General features: G+C 43.4%; 1 protein-coding gene across 1 annotated transcript in view; it reads right to left on the reverse strand.

Moving 5' to 3' along the window:
• Positions 1-860, reverse strand: part of KIAA1210 (KIAA1210 ortholog) — a 63952-nt gene extending 63092 nt beyond the window's left edge. Inside the window, exon 1 of the mRNA XM_064278475.1 lies at positions 718-860. Within this exon, the coding sequence (XP_064134545.1) occupies positions 718-778 (61 nt within the window). The 5' untranslated portion in view covers positions 779-860. The remainder of the gene's footprint in view (positions 1-717) is intronic.
• Between the last annotated feature and the right edge of the window lie 13521 nt (positions 861-14381).

Raw genomic sequence — 14381 nt, forward strand, 5'->3', positions numbered from 1 at the left:
TTTCTCTGTCCTTCCAGACCAAGTCCTCTGCACCATAAAACAAAGAAAACTCAGCCCCCAAATTAAAGAACACCCCAAATGAACTGCTCAGTTTTGTCTTTAAACTCAATGTCTCATTTTATGTCTAAGGTTCTTCTTGTGTGTGTGTCAATACAGCTTATCATTGTTTAGAGACTTCTGCCTCCTTTCCTATTATTCTACTCACAGTCACCTATCACTCATAGATAGGATCACAATTTAGGCAATGGATACACATCTGAATAAGCCTTTGAAAAGAGTTTTTTTTTTTTTTATAAATTGAATCCTATTTAACAGAAGTCTGTGGTGGTATCTTTTGTGTCTATTACCTCTTTACACCTCAAATTACAAATGTATCTGTTGGTTAAATCCAGATTTCTATTTACAGTATAACTTCAGTTGTATCTCTCAGATCATGGTCTGTTTGGATTAAACAGATATTTTCTGATATTGCCTTAGTAAGTCGAACCTGGTAATCCTCCCCAAAGAATACTGTAGGGTCTCAGATGAATCTTTCTACTATCAGAATTGGAGATGGAACATGTTAGAAGGCTGAAAAAGAAATGTGGACGACTGAATCTGGTGTTATTAGAAATTCGATATGAACTTGTTTTTCTTGTGACTTGGTTCTTTTCCCTAAGGGCTAAGCACAGGGAACAAATATAATTTCTAGTTATCAAGGTTTTGTGGGTTACTTACCCTCCTCACTGGCCTCCAGAACTTCCACATTGCCAGAAGCTTCACTTAGTTGTTGGGCCATAGCAGGATCACTAAAATAAAATACGGAGTGAAAAAGCAAAGGATCAGCAGTTGATGTCCAGGGTGTAACGAGATTATTTCACCCTATTTCTTATCTCCCAGTTAGATTCTTAACCTATTCAAAAAAAAAAAAAAGATATACAAAGGAAATTGCCATTCAAGAGAATTACCCTTCCTTTTTTTTAAAAAAGATAATGATTCCGTTTATATGAAATGTCCCAAATAGGCAAATACAGAGATATAGAAAGTAGATCAGTGATTGCTTAGGCTTGGGGGATGTATTGGAGCCCTCGTGGTGCTGTGGGTAAGAGCTCGGCTACTAACCAAAAGGTCGGCAGTTCTAATCCACCAGCCGCTCCTTGGAAACCCTATAGGGCGGCTCTACTCTGTTCTTTAGGGTCACTATGAGTCGGAATCAACAGCAACACGTTTGGGTTTTTTTTTGGCAGGGGGAACAGGGAGGTTGGAGGTTATAGCTAAAGGGTATGGTGTTTCTTTTTGAAGTGATGAAAAAATCCTAAAACTAATTATGGTAACTGTCGCACAACTCTATGAACATACTTGTCGTTGTTGGTAGGTGCTGTCGAGTAGGCACCTGGTGGATTCGAACTGCTGACCTTTTGGTTAGCAGCCGAGTTCTTAACCATTATGCCACTAGTGTTTTCTTAATTTGTCAGTTCATATAAATCAGTAAAAGACAAATCGATATAAAAGGGGGCAAAGGATACAGCAGTCAAAAAAAAAAAAAAAGACCAAACCACTTGAGTTGATTCTGACTCATAGCGACCCTACAGGATGGAGTAGAACTGCCCCATAGGGTTTTCAAGGCTGTAAATCTTTATGGAAGCGGACTACCACATCCCTCCCCCATGGAGATGCTGGTGGGTTCGAACTGCCAACCTTCCAGTTAGAAGCCGCGCACTTTAAACACTATACCACCAGGGCTCCCTATACAGCAGGCAGTTTACATAAAATGAAATACAAACAGCTAATAAACAAACAGAGGCTCAGTTCTACTCATAATTAAAGAAATGTAAACCCAAACAAGTTCACATTTTCCTTTATCAGATTGTCAAAAAAGTTATAAGTGTGATGATATACCATTGCCGGTGAAAGTGGGGAAAATGGGCACTCTCATACACTGTGGAGCATAAATTGCTCTAACTCTCTGAAGAACAATTTGACGATATCTATCAAAATTAAAAACACACATACCTTTTGATCCTGTAGCATCACTGCTAGAACTTCACCCTATAGATATACTTACACTAGTTTGCAAAAAAAAAAAAAAAATTGCATGCAAGAATGTTTATCACCTGAACTCCCGAAACTATTGCCCTGAGATAATCACTAAACCTTAAACCAAAAATGTCCCCTAAAATCTTCTATAAACCAAGCAACAGTTAAGCTTAATTAGTAAAGAATGTCTGCCTTGAGCATTGTACTCTTTAAAAGAACTGTCTACACGGGATCAAACTGACAACAGCAACTCAAAAGGTTAGATAGAAAGTTCAGGGGGCAGTGAGTTTATATTAAGGGAGAAGGTACAATTCAGAAAAGGAGGGTGGGAATGGTTGTATAACTTGAAAGTAATCAATGTCTGAACTGTACATGTAGAAATTGTCGAAATGGTTTCTGTTTTGCTGTGTGCATTTTCAACAACAATAAAATCAAGAGATGTGGAGGAATCAGTTCTCAGTGATGCCTAGAAATACAAGTTCTCTTGTCATTAATATCCTCAAAAATGTAGTGTATATAATCACAACAAAATTTGTAATTTGTTTCTTTTTTCATTCTAAATATTTAAAAATGAAAAACAATGCTGTTTATCATAGCAATGTTTCAAATAGTCAAACACAAGAAACAACCAAAGTGACCCTCAAATTCCCATGAGTCTATGTCATGGGAGAACTACTTGTTGGTCTTTTGCTCCTTTCTATTTTTTTTTTATTAGCACAGATAATTGGGAATCAATTGTAAATTTTCCATTCAATTCAGCCTCTAGCAAAAGTTAAACAGGTCTAAGGAAGCATGTCAGTTGATAATGGAACTTTTATAAATCAATGCTAACATTCTTGATGGGAGTGTGTGTGGTGATGGTGTGGGGGGGGGGCTGATAAGCACCATGACCCAGAAAAAGGGTGCTATATGCAATAGCTATATAACCCAGTAAAACCCAGTGCCATCGAGTCGATTCCGACCCATAGTGACCCCATAGGACAGAGTAGAACTGCCCCATAGTTTTTTTTGTTTTGTTTTTAATAGCTAGGCACTATTATCGATGGCACTAGTTTTTTTTTTTTTTATTATATATAGAACAGAGCCCCGGTGGCGCAGTAGTTAAGAGCTCAGCTGCTAACCAAAAGGTCAGCAGTTTGAATCTACCAGGTGTTCCTTGGAAACCCTATGGGGCGGTTCTACTCTGTCCTATAGGGTCGCTATGAGTTGGAATTGACTCGATGGCAATGGGTATGGGTTTGTTATATAGAACAGAATAAGGCTTAGAGAGGCAAGCAGAGATTTTGCCCACCTCCCCCCCCCCCGCCCCATGATATCTCCCCTTGGGGTTTTGATGTGACTGACTGAAGTATCATCAATTGGGGTTAAGTAAGTTCTGGAACTCTCTCCCCCGTCCCGCCCCACCAGCTACCCCAGGTCTGGTCTGCTCCCAGACCTAGACAAGCTTCCACTGCTGTTTCATAGATGAGCTCCAGGCCCATCTTGCCTTGCTCTCTAGCCACAAGCTCCTGATATATCTCCGGAGGTAGAAAGGGGTGACAATAGACTCCGAGGCTAAGGAGGACTTGAGAGTACACACAACGAGGGCGAATGAGGCCTTGGAGAGCAAACATTCCAAGCCATAACGAGAGCTGATAGGGCTCTGGCATCAAGATGGCTTCATACTTGCTTACTGAAATGCCCCCACATTTTCCCATAGTGTGCATTCAACCTTGCTGCAATGAGTAATAAAACCAATGTATTCAACCACTGGAGTGTTCCTGATGGTCGTTTGCTGAAAGGTATTGACATTTTGTTCAAGTCACTCAACACCTCTATGAATCAACATCACAATTCTGCCTGAAAATGACTTAGCCCCAGGCCCATGTAAGCCGAAAAATCAAACCCACTGCCGTCGACTGGATTCCAACTCATAGCAACCCTATAGGACAGAGTAGAACTACCCCCTAGGGTTCCCAAGGCTGTAAATCTTTATTGAAGCAGACTGCCACATCTTTCCACCACGGAGTGGCTGGTGGGTTTGAACCATCAACCTTTCAGTTGAGCAGCCAGGTGCTTTAACCACTGTGCCACCAGAGTTCCCAGGCCCACATCACACCAAATCAAACCCACTGCCGTCAAATCAATTCTGACTCATAGCGACCCTTTAGGACAGAGTAGAACTGCGCTATAGGGTTTCCAAGGCTGTAAATCTTTATAAAAGTAGACTGCAACATCTTTCTCCTGTGGAAAAGCTGATGTGCTCGAACCACTGACCTTTTCATTAGCAGCTGAGCATTTTAACCACTGCGCCATCAGGGCTCCCAGGCCCACATAGTGCTCACTAATTACCACACACAGACACACACACACACTGTCCACTCCACATAAACCAAGCCGTCTTTCTTATCATACACATACTACCAGAAGAGCCTACACCTATACACCATACATTGTCCTAGAAAGAAATGGATTTCCCCTGGCATTTTCGGCTCTACTATTTTTCCAAGTTCCATCTGGAGATGTAGAAGGAGCAAGGGGATGGGGAAATTCAGAAGCCCCTCGTTAATTCAGAGGGAGAGCAGGAGAATTCCTTGGGCCAGGAGCAATTCATGTCACTAGTGAGTTCCTGGGCCATCTTAATAAACATGGCAGCCACTCACCCACCCACTAAGGAAGACTATTTAGACACTGGGAAAAGGAACTATCTTTGAGCTTTAGAGAATCCCATGGAAGAGGAGCCTATTACCCAAAATGCCCGGCCACAGTAGGCTAACACTGCCCTTGACCCCACCACTCACAGGAGTGGACCAAGAAAGGGAAACAACAACCCAAGAGAAGACTACGAAAGACAAAGGAAAGGCAAAGAAAGAGGGACCTTGCTGGTCTCTAAACTTCTAGAACACTAATAGAACCATTCAATTTAACCATCTAGTTTAGACTGTCTCAATTTTTTTCTGGCACACTTGCTTTATTTCCCCAACTGAATCTTAAGGACCATCAGCCAATTAATCAGAACGTGCTGAACTATCTCCCCTCCTAAACAAATGAACCAACAATTGCAGCAGAATACACAAACCTTGCCTTGCTTTCAAGCCCTCTTCCTGTTACCACTCCATTCCTATGCTCTTTTTAAAAGCACAACTCAAAAGATGATCTGTACTCACTGCGTTTATATCCTCACTTCTTACTCTCTTGAACGCTTTCCAACCAGGCTTCCAAACCAAACTGCTTCCAAGCCAGTCCACCAGAACTGCTTTTGTGAAATCCAGTGAGGGATGACTTGATCTCACAGCAGCATCAGATACAGTTGGTCACTTGTTTCTTTTTAAGTAATTTTATCACTTGCCTTTGGGAATGCCATACTCCCCTAATTCTCCTCCTATCTTATTGGCTGTTCCTTCTCAGTATCCTTTGTTGGAACTTTCTCCTCCCTTTGATTTTGAAATGTTGTAGCACCTCAGGGCTCTGCCCTTGGCCCTCTTCTTTAACTCAAATCATTTCCTAGACCAGCTCCATCAAAAAGAAATGTTCTTGTGAGCCAAAAATACAAGTCACAGACGTAATTTTTTAATTTTTTAGCAGCCAGACTTAAAAAAAAAAAGCAAAAAGAAACAGGTGAAATTACTTCTAATAATATATTTTGTTCAACCCAATGTATCCCAAATATTAGCATTTTGACATGTAACCAATATAAAAATATTACTGATGAGAGATTTTACACTCTTTGAAATTCAGTGTATATTTTATACTGACACCACATCTCAATTCAGACCAGCCACATGTGGCCAGTGGTTATCACATCCTAGATGATTTCATTCAGGCTTTACATACCATCTATACACTCTGGACTACAAAATTTCTATTGCCCCTGAACTCCATATTCCTATAACCAATTGCCTACTCGAAGCCTCCACTTAACAGTGCATATTGAACTCTTGATTCCTCCCATACTGACTCCTCCTCCCAGTTTTCCTCATCTCAGTAAATTCTACTCCCAAATGCTCAAATTAAAACCTAGGAGTCATTGGTTGCTCTCGTTCCCTCACATGCCACATCTAATCCAACAGTAAATCTTATGACTCTAACTTCAACGCATTTCTGTCATCTGACCATTTCTTGCCGTGTTTTAGCCACCATTATCTTTTTTTCCTGGATCACTGCAACAAACCTCTTAGCTGGTCTCCCTGCTTCCATCGTTGCCTTCCTATACTCCCCATAGCAGCCACATCCGTCATGTCAAACCCCTCAGTTATTTCCCTTCATGCTCAGAGGAAATTCTCAGCTCCTTACCATGGGCCTTCCATGATCTGGTCTTACCCCCATGCCCTTTTGACCCCCCATCCTGCTATCCTCCCACTCTCTCCCTTGGCTCCAGCCTCAGTGGCCTTCTTGCTAACCCCCACTCCCCACCCCCCACACACTCCAGGCCCCTTTCAATCTCAGGGTCTTGGTATTTGTTGCTCCCTCTGCCTGGAGGGGTTTTCCCCAGAGGTTTGCATGGCTAGCTCCATTGTAGCACTCAAGTCTCAGCTCAAATGTCACATCCACAGAGAAGACTTCTCTCTGTGTGGAGTTCCATTCAGCTGGGCCAGGCCCTCCTCATGGAGGAGGAGGTTTCAGAAGCACAACCCCTGCCTCCTCCTAGTTTATAGCCACCATCATTGTCAAAAGCTTCTTTCCCATTTGACCTTATTAAACAGAGCTTTGCTTCCCAATGATTTCCTCATAGAGATATCACTGTATTTTATTCATGTGTCTCATTATGGCTAACAGGAGTTTAAAATGAATTTGCTCCTTAGTTATACCAGGACTCATTAGGTGTGGCCTTGGGGCTGCCTCCTCTGGCCTATACATTTATTTGTGACATTCAGCAAAAACTACTGTCACCAACTTGATTATCTCAGAAAAAGCCACAATGTTCTTTCTGAAATACCAATCTGACCATGAGCCTCCCCAACTTAAACTCCTTCACAAACTTCCTGCTGCCTGAAAGCTAAGTTCTTAACTGTCAAAAAAAAAAAAAAACTGTCAAGGCCCTCTGAAATCTGGTACTTCTTGTCCTCTTCCAGTCTCCCAGAAGACCACCCCACTCACACCCTCATGTTCTCGCCTCCCAGAAACACAGCGTGTTCTTTCACATTCTATGTGTTCTGCACGAACTGTCCTCTTGGCCTGGAATAGCAACCGCGCCCCCCCGACCCTGAATCCCACAAACTTGAAATCCTACACGTTCCTCAAGACCCAGCTCAAAGGTTACCACCTGCCCCCATGCTCTCAGCCCTTTGACATACCTCCGTCATAGTCGATACTACTCTGAGCACAGGGACCACATTTTGGTTATCTGGGTATCACCAGCACCTACACATTACCAGACATACAGAAGGTGCTTACTACCTGTTTTTATGGCTGGATGAATGCAGGATTTGGAGGAGGGGAGTTGCAGTGGCAAACAGGAGTCAGTAGGGAAAGTGGTCTCCTTTTTTAAACACACAAGGACAATTTGAGACCTGCTTTCTGTAAAGGACCCCTCTGGGTGAAGTACCGTGAAAAAACTGGCAAGCCAAGTAAGGAAAGCGGAAATATATATTTTTTAATCTAATAAACAATGAAAGGCCTTCAGAGCAACTTCCAAGGAGCATAACCCATCATGTAATAATGGTCATCAGGAAGTCTGGCCCAGCAGAGATAAAAAGTTTCACTATCAAGTTATCATTAAAATGCTTGTTTGCTCTCTTGAGGCCAGCCCCAGATGCATAGGCCTCAGAGCTGCCTTTTTCTTCTCAAACTGACTTGAGAGCTGAGCAAGGATTCTAGGGGGAAAAAACAGAAAGAAGAAGGAAAAAAAGGCTTGTCTTCCAAGGTTGTTGAAATTGTTTAACCACAGCCTGATTCAGCCTCAAGGCCTCTGAACACTTTGCCTGACAGCTCTGCTGCCTTCCCAGAATGGTGAATACTAACGGAAAGCAGCTGGCCTCATGTTTTTGTTTTTCAAATAATGTAATAGGATGAGATGTTTTTCATAGAAGCTACATTATGGTAGGAAGAGAATTCTAAATTAACCCCCAAGATTATCACCCTCGGGTGTACATGCCCTGTAAATCCCCTCCCCTTGAGTGTGGGTGGGCCTGACCTAATCAGGTGAGCCCTTATAAAAGAGGATCTAGAGACATAGAAGAAGGCAGAGAGATTTGAAGCTGCAGCAGATGCTCTCTTGTTTGGCCTTGAAGGAAAAAACGGCCATGTTGTAAAGAGGGCCACATGGCAGGGAATGGCGGCTGCTTCTAGTAGCTGAGAACAATCCTTGATTGACAACCACCAAGAAAGCGGGGACCAAACAGTATTTTAGCTTAATTAGTAAAGAATGTCTGCCTTGAGCATCGTGCTCATTTAAAGAGCTACCTACATAGGATCGAATTGACAACAGCAACTCAAAAGTTTAGATAGAACGCTTAGGGGGCAGTGAGTTTATGTTAAAGGTGGAGGAATAATTTGGAAAAGGAGGGTGAGACTGGTTCACAACTTGAAGAATGTAATCACTGTCACTGAATTGTATATGTAGAAATTGCTGATTGGTGTATATTTTGCTGTGTATATTTTCAACAACAACAACAAAAACAAATTCTTTTTAAAAAAAAAGAAAGAAAGAAAGCAGGGACCTCAGCTCTACAGCCTAAAAAACTGAATTCCGCCAACAACCAGTCAGTTTGAAAGAGACCCTGAACCTCAGATGAGACTTTGAGCAGAGGACCTCGCTAAGAAGTGCCCAGACTCCCAACCCATGGAAACAGAGAGATAATAAGCTTGTTTTGTCATAAGTCATTGAGTTTATGGTAACTTGTTACACAGCAATAGAAAACGAACACAGCATCCTACAGGCCCCATCGCTAACTGAGGAAGAATCCAAAAGTGGGGTAGGTTTGGAGCCACGTACTCTGTGGCACAGAACCGCGTGCCGGAGCCCGTGGTGGGAGTGTGTGCACCCTCTCTCCAGTCCGCCTTCTGCAAACACTCCTTTATGAACAGCATCCGTGGCCACTCTCTCAAGCGAGCTGTTATCTGGATAGGTTAGACTCTGCCACCCTGCCACCCTGTCAACATATTAGAACAAGCAAAAGCCCCTTGAAGGCTCACCATGTTTGAGATGGCTTTTCCCACCCTCAAGAGAACGTCCTCAACCATTTTCGAACTATGACTACACTCTGTGCCCTCAACCAGGAGTATGTGTATCCTCTAATCAGTGGGTGAAGAGCCTTGGAGTTGATCAGTCAGGGGCACAGGTGGAGGGGTTGCGGCAACTGTCCCTTTCTTGAAACTGCTCAGCTAGATCTAGAGGAAGTGTCTGGTGCCAGGATACCAACTCATTAAGGAACCTGGGCTCGCCACTGAAAGGAAAATACAGAAAGAGTCCCCACGTATCTTATTAATTTCAAAATAAGCCAAACTCCAGTGGAGAGGGGTCTGTGATCATGCCCTCTTCCACTCTTTCTTGTATGAGGCTGGCAGAAGGGCACCAGAGGTTCAGGCATTTCTTGAAATGCAGCCCTTGGGCACTCCATAAAAGAGGCCTGTGCCCCTCAGATCACACGATGAGCTCCGATAGCCCCACTCCATGGGTCCGCCAGTAGTCAGGGTGGCAATGGTGTGGACAAAGTCATTCCATTGATTGGCAGGAGTTCATTTGGGGTGTTTGGTGTTTGATACCAAGTTCCACCCGGGATCCAACTTACCCACTGCTGTTGAGTCGATTCTGACTCATGGTGACTTCATGTGTTACAGAGTAGAACTGTGATCCATAGGGTTTTCAAGGCTGTGATCTTTTCAAGAAGATCACCAGGCCTTTCTTCTGAGGCATCTCTGGGTAGATTTGAACCACCAATCTTTGGAGTTACTAGTCAAGTGCTTAACCATTTGCACTATCCAGGGACTAGGACCCAACTACTTCCATGCAAAAATCAGGGCATTCTGAAGTAGCCAACATGACTGATGTTTCCCAGCAGAAGCCAAGAGCAGCAGGAGGCTTGAGGACCCACTTAAAAAAATAAAAGCCAGTTGCTGTCAAGTCAATTCTGACTCATGGCTACCCCATGTGTTCCAGAGTAGAACTGTGCTTGATAGAGTTTTCAAGACTATAACCTTTCAGAAGCAGATCACCAGGCCTTTCTTTCAAGGTGGAAAGATTTGGATGTGGATGGATTTGAACCTCCAAACTCACAATTAGTAGTCGAGCACTTTACCATTTGTACTATCCAGGGCATTCCTTGAGGACCCACTACTTGGCCCTAATATTGCTGTTTGCTGATAAGAATCCTCATGGCAACCTGGGTAGAAGAGAACAATATTGATGGCTATTTATCCTGGCAAAAGAACCCTGGTAGTGCAGTGGTTAAGCCCTTGGCTGCTAACCAAAAGGTGGTTTGAACCCACCAGCTTCCCAACAGAAGGAAGATCTGGCAATGTGCTTCCATAAAGATTACAGCCTTAGAAACCCTATGGGGCAGTTCTACTCTGTCCTATAGGGTCACTATGAGTTGAAATTGACTCAGTGGCAACATGTTTGGGTTTTGATTTTTATTTATCCTGGTGGATACCTGTCAAAAGCAGAAACGAATACATGGCTTTGGCAGCACATTGATTGAAATGATATCTGGAACAACTTCTGCAAAACCGATCGTCAAAATGCCCATGGGTGTCAGCAGGAAGATATGCCAGGGATAGAAGGTCACTGCTGTGTATTCCATAGCCCTCACCTATAGGTGTTTGACCACCCGGACTATCGAGCAGATGCCCAAGGGGACTCTCAAACATGCTCTGGGGGACTCTCACCTCAGATACCTGCTCTAGAGTAGTTGTCACTCAGGCCTTTCTTCCACTCTGGAGAGGGGGCAGAGAAAAAATGAAAGCCTACCACCCTCCATTTGTCCTCTGTAGGAAAGTCTATCTCAGGAATACCTCTTAGCCCCCTGATCATCATTCAGGGAAGCATGTCTTTGTCCTGAAGACTGGAGGCAGCCTCAAAAGAATAGTTTGTTTTGGTTGGAAGACTGCTTAAAATTTCTGGGAAGGTACATCCCACTGCTAGGAGAAAAGACCAACAGGAAAGATCCACTCCTTATCTTAGGAAGTAGCTGCATCAGCCATACCAGCTGAAGTTTCTCCTCCATCTCCTCCTCCTCTTTCTCTTCTTCTTTTTCCTTCTTTGCACCTTTCCTCCCCAGCACTTCCATTTAAAAGACCTTTAGTGTCACCACCAGCTCTTCCTTTCCCTGCTCCTCACTGTTCCCCATCCCCAGAGTAAACGAGTAGAGGCTCAGAAAGATCCAACTCGCTCCACCCCTAACACCCTATATTCTCAAAACCAACCAAACCCATTGCCATTGAGTTGATTCCAACTCATAGCAACCCTATAGGACAGAGTAGAACTGCCCTATATGGCTTCAGAGGCTATAATCTTTATGGAAGCAGACTGCCACAACTTTCTCCCGTGGAGCAGCTGGTGGGTTTGAACCACTGACCTTTCAGTTAACAGCCGAGTGCTTTAACCACTGCATCACGAGGGCTTCTCAGAGGGGGTCAAAAATGTGAAAAACTTGGCCTAAAATGTTCTTTCTTCCATCACTCTAGTGGTCTCGAAACCGAGCTGATGGGGAGTTTGATTCCGTTTTGTCAATTCACACATGTACGATGAAAGGCTCTATTCTTCCACAGGTCTAAATCACCACTTCAGGCAGGTCCTGACCATGCATATAAGTGCAGTAGGTACAATTAAAAATACTACACAATTAATAATAATAAAATCACTGAGCCCTTACTTTGTGCCAGGCAGGCACTGTGAAAAATGGCTTTATGTGAATTATCTCATTGAATCCTCACAATAGCCCTATGAGGTAAAAAAAAAAAAAATTATTTTTTATTTTTTTTAATTTTTGTTATTTTCATCTCTATTTCCTAGAGAAAAGTGAAATCTCAATAAAATTACGTAATCTGAGAAAGATCATACAAGGAATAGAGCCAGGACTCAAACCCAGTTCTGGCTGATTTCAGAGTTCAAGATTTAACCACTACACTTTTCTCCCTCCTAATAGTTATTGGCAAAATCTGCTAAGTGTTAAACACCCACCCACTTACCCCAAAGAACTTCCTCTACCGTCCTGTTAAAACCAAACACAATAACAAACTAGTTGCTGCCAAGTCAATACTGACTCATGGTGATCCTGTGTATGTCAGAATAGAACTGTGTTCCATAGGGCTTTCATGATTGTGACATTTCAGAAGGTGCTTCTGGGTGGGTTTGAACCCCCAATCTTTCAGTTAGTAGCTCAGCGCTTAACTGTTTGTGCCACCCAGGGACTCCACTGGCCTGTTACAGGATCTGAAATTAGGATTACTCAATAGGCCATTATCAGCCCCTAACATCTTTGCAGAGATTTGTTTATTGCTTTAACAATGAATAGAGTACTGCCAAAAATGATTCGCTGGACACATACATTATGATAAGGAATCTTAATTTAAAAGGGGATAGGTTGGCAGCATGGGGACTGTTGGTGGCCAGGCTGAAGTGGTGTACCAGTATGGGGAGCAGGAAAGCATGAGGACAATAGAACATGGATGAATCAAGAGAAGAACCAGAATTGAGTTGAGGAGCCCCAAGGGCAGACTTCTTAACTTTAAGTGTGTTCTGGGTGCTAGGCGCTCTGTCCACAAACTCCACAAGCTTGCAAGTCCTTTCTTAGCAGAGCGTGTCTGAGGCATTTTATTTTTATTTCTTTGTTGTGATTGCTGTTATTACCACTCCTAGCAGTCAATAATACATCAGTTGAGTCTGTGTGTGTGTGTGTGTGTGTGTGTATGTGTGTGTGTAAAATCTCCAAGAAGGGAAGAAAAGGCAAGAAGAAGAAGGAAAGGGCTGGGCTACAGAGAACTTTGTCGACAGATTGAACGTTGAGGCACTGAGAGTTAGCACAGGTGAGTTGGGGTGGAGGCAGAGAGGGCAGATGACAGCCACAAACCCACGGTGACCTGGAAGTGCTTCAGGACTCTGACCTGGAACAGTCCGCTTGGGGCAATGAGGCATCAAAGTGGCATCGGGCTCGCTTGTATTCCTTTTGCCCAGGGCCAACTCTGCTCTCATGCCTGCTTCTTGAACCTCCATGGTCTAGTGTCTGGAACAGAAGCCAGAAACTTCTGAAGCAATATTGGGAGGCCACACAAACAAAGGAGGCTTCGGGGTAAGGGGGCACCAAATGGCAATAGATTGGAAAATGGAGTGCTCCAGGGCCTGGAGCTAGACAGGACATCAAAAGGGCAGAGAAAGAGGGACCACCACACTTAAATGGGTCCCTGCCCCAGCTGCAAGCTGCTCTGCTGTCCACTTGAGAGTGAACAGGAAGCACACACCCAGCATCTCCTGTCTTTCCAGAGCAAACGTATCGCTCACTGTGGCAGTTTGATCAGTCGAGGTCCAGAAGGCAGCAAAGACAGACCTCTGTATTGCAGGTATTTAGGCATTTTGCCAGCAGGGAGTATTCCAGGGCTCCAGATAATCAATTACTTTTGGGTTCAAGCAACTTTCCTATCCTGGGGCTAAATTGCCAATCTTAGGGTCTTCCTCTTCCTGGCTCTGAGAATGGGTTGAGGTCTCCTCACCTAAGCTTAGTCCATAAGGCAGCAGATCCCAAAAGGTGTTCTGAGGGGCTATGGCTCTGACTCTGTAGTGTCACCAGTTGGCTTTGGTGAAGCTGGGCAAAAACAGTAGGGAAATAGCCTAGGGAGAATCAGGTTTTCCAGAGGATTAAGGCTTCAGTCTAGCCTGCACAGTTGAAAGAGTTTGGAAGTTTGAGGAGGAAAAGCAAATAGCACTGCATTGTGATTTCAAGCATACATTTTAGAGTCAGAGTCGACCTGCATTCAAATCCCAACTGATTAGCTATGCAGCAAGTAACTTAATCACTTTAGATAGGCCTCTGTTTTCTCATATATAAGAACAACAGTTCCTACTTCAGGATTGCTGTGAGGAATAAATGAAATAATGCATGAAAAACAGCACAGTGCTTGGTACATAATAAAAGCTCAATAAAAAATACTTGTTTCTTTCTTTAACTACTACTACAGATATTGAGCCCTGGTGGTACAGTGGTTAAGAGCCCAGCTGCTAACCAAAAGATTGGCAGTTCAAATCTACCAGCTGCACCTTGGAAATCCTATGGGGCAGTTCTCTCTGTCCTATAGGGTTGCTATGAGTTGGAATCGATTCAACAGCAATGGGTTTGGCTTTTTTGTTGTTGTTGGTACTACAAATATGGGCAATGGTATGAGTAAAGGGCTCATGGAAGAAGGTTGTAAGTCAATAGTATGCATAGTAATTACTGGATTCCATGGACCTCATC

Source organism: Loxodonta africana, chromosome X (assembly GCF_030014295.1).
Source record: "Loxodonta africana isolate mLoxAfr1 chromosome X, mLoxAfr1.hap2, whole genome shotgun sequence".
Lineage (NCBI taxonomy): Eukaryota > Metazoa > Chordata > Mammalia > Proboscidea > Elephantidae > Loxodonta > Loxodonta africana.